The sequence below is a fragment of the Ziziphus jujuba genome, chromosome 1 (genome assembly GCF_031755915.1).
Source record: "Ziziphus jujuba cultivar Dongzao chromosome 1, ASM3175591v1".
Taxonomy (NCBI): domain Eukaryota; kingdom Viridiplantae; phylum Streptophyta; class Magnoliopsida; order Rosales; family Rhamnaceae; genus Ziziphus; species Ziziphus jujuba.
This window is the reverse complement of record NC_083379.1, coordinates 37,923,497-37,931,335: the sequence shown is the minus strand read 5'-3', so window position 1 is coordinate 37,931,335 and position 7,839 is coordinate 37,923,497. Positions and strand designations below refer to the sequence as shown.

At 30.2% G+C, this 7,839-nt stretch overlaps 1 protein-coding gene across 1 annotated transcript; it reads right to left on the bottom strand.

Moving 5' to 3' along the window:
• Positions 1 to 1,698: 1,698 nt before the first annotated feature.
• On the bottom strand, positions 1,699 to 3,534 carry LOC107432446 (uncharacterized). The gene is made up of 3 exons (XM_060814034.1): positions 2,954 to 3,534; positions 2,355 to 2,417; positions 1,699 to 2,235 (listed from the first exon to the last, which is right to left on the bottom strand). Exons 1-3 carry the CDS (start codon positions 3,532 to 3,534, stop codon positions 2,187 to 2,189), a joined length of 693 nt encoding a protein of 230 aa, XP_060670017.1. The 3' UTR covers positions 1,699 to 2,186.
• Between the last annotated feature and the right edge of the window lie 4,305 nt (positions 3,535 to 7,839).

The window sequence follows — 7,839 nt, the reverse complement described above, 5'->3', positions numbered from 1 at the left end:
AAATATTATGGTATCCGGTGAACTTTACACATCCATAACCTTTTAAACAGATGTCCAATTTAAGCGTGCCGCTAGTCTATGAACTCATATCGACAAGTACTTTACAACCATAAAAAAGTCAAAACAAAATTATACAATGATAAAAAGTCAACTCCCGGCACCTTTTGGACAATTTGCACCTCGACTTGTTTTGCCCATAACTTTCAAACCGTAGCTCCGTTTTCGACGTGCTACTAGTCTACGAACTCGGGGCATCATGCACTTCGCCACGGTACCATGGTTAAATAGAAATTTCAACTGGAGCAAAAAGTCAACTTTTGATCCACTCGGTCAACGGTCAACCTCGGTCAACGTGCACGAATTCCAATGTGATTTGGGATGGGGTGTTACAATATATATATATATATATATATATTAAAATTCTAATTACTATCATTTTAGATTTTAGAACACAATAAATCAATTATACACGTGTAAAACAAAATTTTGAAAATTTTTTTGTCAATAAAAAGCAATTTCCATTAACAAAATCTATACACAACTAAAATAAAACTTTTAACTTTTTTCTTTTTGTAAATAAAATGCAATTTCTTTTCTTTTTTTTTAAAGTGATATAAAGAGTTTTGTTATTTGTCATTAGTGGTGGTGATTGCTAATAGGATCCATGTTGAGATGCAAAATATTGATTGGATTGATAAAAACCTAATTAGGGAAAATCAACCTTTATAAGGTAGCTAATTAAATTGTCAAATGGTATATGGATTCCATTGGTGATCTATTATTAATGGTGACAAATAGCATTTTTTATATACAAAGCTATTTTCTTGAAAACTATAATCTCAAAGTATAATATGAGATATGATAATGTATCGAGGACACATAATTAATAATATAAAATTAAAATCCATTTCAACTGTTAATTGTTAATACTACATATAACTATGTCATCCATTATATGTAATTGAAGATAGTTATCCAAGGATTATAAAGATAGATGTTTTTCATTATATGTACGTCAAAATAGTTCTTCTCCTTAGTAGGGAAAAAAATGATAGTGAAGGAATTTCTCTAATATCTTTTCTCCCTTTGTTCTTCTCCTTAATAGGGAAAAAATGATAATGAGGAAATTACTCTAATATCCTTTTTCCCTTTTTAATATATCATTTTCTACTTGCCTTATTCCAACATAACCATGATTTAATTAGAGAAACATTAATTAAGAAAACTCTCAAGTTCTTAATGTAAGAAAAAATGGTAATTTTTATCAGATAAGTATTCGTACAACATCTTTTGCAGAAAGCCCAAACATATAGATAGGTAGAAGATAGGTGGAAAAACTTGGGGGAGAGGACTTTTACCATCGTATTTGAAAGTATAATCTAAATGGTTTTAAAATATATTCTAAATGGTTTTACTATTGGACCATGGCTATGAATATATACAACCAACACCGTGCATGTATATGTATGTAAAATATATATTTCTTTTTGGTGGCATAAGTAAATACATGTAAGACAACTAGCTGGTACAAACCATACAAGCCTTTATTCCTTACAAACGTTGCAAACGTACCTTATAGAATCATAAAAGATCCCACATTAACGGATAATTTCTATAAATGCATAAATATAATGACCGAACTAGACTCGACATACAAAAGGAAACAACTATTGTTTAATTTCACACCGACTCCTAATTAAGTGGGCATGAAAACATGCACGAGAGAGGCTTACTTGGTGTGCAGCAAAGTTGTAGCAGTTAAAGTTCGTCGTGTCGGGCAATTGGACGAGCCAAAACATTGCCGTTGGGGGCCGGTGCTACGCAGCATTGATGGAAATGGATTTGATCGTTCAAATGAGTGATATTATCGGTGTCTCCCCAGCTAAATACCACGTCAACCAAATGGGCTGCAAATTTTCCAAGAATGTATGCTCCTGCGATGCCACCCACAATTCCTGCAGCCACCACAAACACTGGAGATGCCGCCGCACCCAACAACCCTGTGGCTAAGGCGGTGGCGGCATATTGTCCGAGCGTCCCACCACCAGCTGCTCCTATGAACTGTAAAGTGTCGCGTGCCGCTGTTTGCAGCTTGTTGTCAGATGTATACACGTCCCACAAGGCTATGGCTGCTGTGAAGATGAGCACCGCCATTCCTGTTGCTCCTAGAGCTTTTGACACGTGGTTCACTGTAATTCTTCCCCTCCCCAATGCCTCAATGATTTTATTATACACCTATATATTCATGTATGTAAAACGTTTAATCAAGATTAATACGTCTTTTTTCATTTCTTTTTCTTTTTAATTAAAAGGAAAAAAGAAAGAAAGAGATATTGATGATAGTCATGAATTACTTGCAGCTTTTTTGCATCTTCAGGTTCCTAAATTGCCCTTGAAAGTTAAGTTTGTTTTGATACCTTCAAGCATTTGAAAAGAAAATTTGTAAGGCTTACTAAAATTTTTGTATTGCAGTCAGTACAACATTATAAATCACACGATTGTGAACATATATATATATATATACGAACTGTGTGAGACTGATAGATTGAAGATTTCAATTCGCGTTTTGAAGAGATAGCTAACTAAGCTGTTTCATTTGTTGAGATGTATCATTTTGCTGTTACATAAGCAAATACATCTGTAGAAAGATTTAGATTCGCATTAAGTCGACTTATGATTTTATCATTAGGTCCTATAGCGGTCCAACGAGTTATAAATAAAATTTTCATATTCAATTTATATAGCGATTCAATAGATTTATACTAAAGGATCTGATAATAAAACTATTAAAAATAAAACGATTAAGTCAACTTAATAGGAGCTTGATTGTAAATATATAAGTTGTTAAAAGATTAGAATGTAATATTAAATGAATCAGTCAATCCGGATTTCCTTTTTATTATCCGAATCACTGTGTCTTTGAAGATAAGAGAATATTAATAATGTATATTACCTTTGGGTGAGTTTTCCAAAAGACAAGCCGGTTTCCTTGAGCCATTTGGCTAAGTAGCGTGAAATAGGTCTGTTTTTCTTCCTGACGATCTCCAAGATGGCGTTCCTGAAAATTATTGCATCTTTGGCTAGGCGTTGGACATTGGTGACGTTATTTGGATCAATTTCTTTCAGAGCTCTGATAAGGGCTTTGGCATTCTCACTGATTTTGTCGAGGTAGTGTTTACGCAGACTGTAGTTGCTCAGGAACTGCAAGGCATTGTTCACAGCATACACCACATAAGAGAAAATGTCATTAGCAATGGAAGATAGATTCTCGTCCCCGTCCTCATAGTCTTTCTTTAATTGTTTCACAGAATCCAAAAGGCCAAGCACCGTATTGTAACAAACTTTGGTTTCTCGAAAGCTGTTGGAGTGTTCGATTTCGGAGTTGCATTTGCAGTGTTTTGCTGCCTCTGCTTCTTGCTTGTAAACGACCTTAGCAAGCTTGACGAGCTTTTCATCATCCAGAAGAACAGGATCCGCCGTTGGGGAGAGAGAGAAATAGAGAATCCTCAAATGTATTACATGCTTAATTAACATCCATGACCATCTTTTTTTTTTTTTAAAGACTAGAGGGCGAGGCGTAAGCTTCAGGGTGTTGAGACGTTTGGGTTATGGAGGTGAGAGCAAGAAAGAATTAAAAAAAAAAAGAAAAAAAGAAAAAAAAGAAAAAAAGTCAGATTGTAACCTTGATTGTTGGTAAGATCTAACGGTCAAAAATAAGTTATTGGACTTTATTTCAGTTCAAAATTCTATAGGAGAACCTTATTATATCTATATATATATATATGTATGTATTTAAAATTATTAGAAGAATTATAAAATTATATAAAAAAAAAAGAATTATAAAATTTTGTTAAATTATATATTTAACAAAATGTTAAGGTAAATTGTACATTAATATTACCGCCACGCGTTATGGGCAGGATATTGAGAAATATGTTTGTTTTCTCGTTCAGCCTTTGGTTTAAATTAAAGACTTCCAATTTAAGTAAAGTGGTTGTTCCTTGATTGAACCTACAAAAATATAAGAAATTTGACAGGTTTCTATTTAGTTCATGGAACTGGGCTTGAAATTAAGATGAAGAAATTTTGTATCTATAATTATAATAATGATTAATCGTTCACCTTTCAACAATTTAAATTTTTGATAACATGAAAAAGAGTATTAAAATAATAAAAATATAACAAGGATCCATCTTCTGAACTATTTAGAACATAAAGAGCAAATTTTTAATGCTCTCGAGATAATTGCTCCCTCCTCTTACAAAAAGGTAATATCCATATTGAACCCACAACCACCTCTTTGTAATAGAGAGGAACTGCACTTCGGGAGTACTGCTTCGGGAGTACTGGAAATTTTTTTCAAGATAATTGAAGTGATAAAAATATCGGTATCTATGGAAATATTAATGGTATGATTTTATAAAAATATTGATGGAAATGTCGATATAGATGGAAATGTTGATAAAATTATGAAAACTGTAAATATTTAATTTAAAATACAGATTTTTATATATGAGATAATTAATATAATAAAATAATATAAAAATACAATAATTAGAATATAATAATAATAATAAAATAATCTATATATATAGTATATTACCATACTAGCATTGTATATAAGATTGATTATCTGTTCGTATTTGGTAACAAAAATCACTATTTGAAGCTGTAAAAATAGAAAATAAATCTTTTTAATAACAAATACATATAATTATCTAAAACTATCTAATAGATTTTGTAGAGCTAAGTTTAAAAGTTTTATATATTTTACCTTTTAAAAATTAAAATTGATTTGTGATTAGAAATTTATGACAATAATTATTTTTTAAATTTAGATTAATTTAATCCTTTTTAACTAGTTAAAAATTTATATCTCCATTTCCAATATATTAGGGGAAAGAAAAACCAATTTGTTAAAAAATAAGTAAAAGTCACATGTCAAACTTTATTAAATAAAATATTTGACTTTATCAAGTTACCAAACACAAAACCCAAGCCAAAAAACAAATATTATAATAAAAAATATAAAAAAAAAAAAAAGGAAAAGCACTCTCTTCGGGCTAGGGGAAGTAGGCATGTGGAGCATACATCGACTCGATCAATTAATGAGCTAGGGGAAGCAGGCATGTGGAGCACACATCAAGTCCATCAATTAATAAGGTACTTGACAAAAATGACAAAGCACAAGCCAAAATAATAATATAAAAAAATAAAACAAAAGAAAAACCAAAGTCAACGTATCTCTCTCTCTCTCTCTCTCCTTCTCTGTGCAAACTATTCACCATCATGAAACTCCATTTTATTCGAAACTTAGGAGTCCAGGCTTTTTCTTGCCATACCGATTTTCTAATGTACAAACATCGTCCTTGTGCAAACGGAAACAACAGCTTTTCTCTATAGAGATGCTTAGAATATCAATTTAGATTGAAAACGAGTAACTCAAATTTTTAGTTTTTGATATCAATAAGAAATATTATCGATATCGATAATATTTCCGTAAATGTCCATAAAAAAATTGATATTTCTGTCGATATTCATCGACAAAGTCGATATTATTCATTAATAACGATGACTTTTTCACAAACATATTAGATAGAAATTTTTTCTTCTCTCTATTGGTGTCGAGACTCACCAAAATCCAATATTATCGCCAAAATCGATGACTTTTTCTTCGTTGAGTAATTCAACGGTTTCCATTCAAAAAGACCACATATTAATTTGTAGAAGTTATTCCTCTAGACTTGTTAAAGGAGATATAGCTTGTCTTCTTAATAATTTAAGGAGGGAACAAAATCTTACAATGTATAATGTGAATCCCCCACCAAAGTTTTCTTTTTTATTTGTTTATTTATTTTCAGGTAAAAAGGTCAATTCAATCAAATTGGATAAGCACCCTTGTCCTGAAACAAAGTTTTCAAAAGCCAATGTGGAGCATCCTCCGCCCAGACTTTGACCTTATTACAAGAAAAAGAAAATTAGCGGTACATGGGAAATATAAACAAGAAGAAAAGCTGATAAGGAATAGTAATCAATCAAATATGCCATCTTTGAATATAACTTTAGGTACCATGCCATCAAATCTCCCTCACGTACTCTTTTGAGTCCCTATTATAAATTTGGCCGTTTTCTAATGGAGAAAAATGGAGATATTCGGTTTCAATTCCGAAAGTCCACATATTCGTACAAGTTATTAATTTCATCTGGACTCGTTAAAAAGAGGCATAGCTTGTCTCCATAATTTAATGAGGGAATCAAATTTTGCAACTAGCAATCATTACCTGAATCATGAAGTCCCCGACAAAGTTGGAAAAGAGTGAACAAGAATTTAATCAATCAAATATGGCGCGATCTTTGAATATGGCTTTACGTGCCCATGGCCATCATATCTCCCACTCTTCCACTCTCAAAGCATTTCCGATGAAAACATACACTGTGAAAATAAATATAATTAATAAGTAACCTAGATAATATTTTAAAAAAGCTATTTCCTGATAATGTGCAAAACCAATATTAAACTGAACTAATATAATTTAGATATTATCAAAGTAAATATCTATTTTTATAGATTTCAATCAGATATTTTTTTTGTTTTCCATGAAAAGAAATTTTTTTTTACAAAAAGTGAATATATAATTAATTAAGAAACCATTAGTTATTATAAAAAACCATAAATAGCCTTGTTTTACAATACCCATTGAAGAACAATTTTTTATTTGATTGTATATTTATGCCATCTAAATATTTATATAGTCAACTTTTCTACCATATATATAGTAATTAACATAGTTAATTTCTCAGTCATATATATAGTAATAAACATTTACCATTAAAGATACTCTTTTTTTTTTTTTTTTAATCCCCACCCATGTCCTAAACCAATTAATTAAACCACATATCATAAGTCTACTTTATTTTTGTTCGTTAAGTAAGATTAACTTAGTTGATATGTCCTTCATATTTATATTCATGATATGGTAAATTTGCGATACGTCCTCTCTTCTTTATTTTAGAAATTATTGTAATGATAAAAAGTAATAATAAAAAAAAGTTATTTTCTTCTTTTTTCCCAAAAAAATTCTGAAAATCCAGCACATGACTTTGTGACACATACAAGTGTTGGAAATACAACAGAAAATTTTATAAAATAAACATAAAACACAACAACAATAAAAAAAAGAGAAACAAAAATTATTCTGAAGTTTAAAAGTAGCTTGTTTTATTTGGATTGGATCACACCAAAGCATTGTCTTTACAGAAGATATTGCAAAAGGTTGACACCATTCTTCTCCCAGACACAACGTCCTCCAACATTTGCATGCAGCTAAGGAATCCCATATATTCTTCAAATGCCCAATGCTCAAGATATAATATAATAAAAATTATTATCTTTGTTTTTTAGAATATAACAAAATAAAATATTTTTAATCTACAACAGTGTAAAAAAATATTTGTTTTATGTGGGAAATAAAACCTGTTATCTAGAGAGACAAAAGAAAATATGAAGGAGAAGTAAAGAATAGGAGATTGGAATGCATTGGACTATTGTAAAAATATCCTGTTTATAAGAAACAAGCACAACGTTTTTCTTCTTAATAATAAAAGAAAAACGTTACATGATTGAAAGCAAAAATAAAAAAATAAAAAATAAAAATAAAAAATAAAAAATAAAAAAAATTCACATCATAACTGCATATAAATATATAGAAAATGCTTCAGGTTAGGAAGACTTAATTATTTAAAATTAGATCTTCAATCCTAAGCTTGATTTCTTTCATTGCTTTATTATTTCTTTGATAAAATCAAATATCAAAATTTAAAACCTGATTTTAAAAAAGT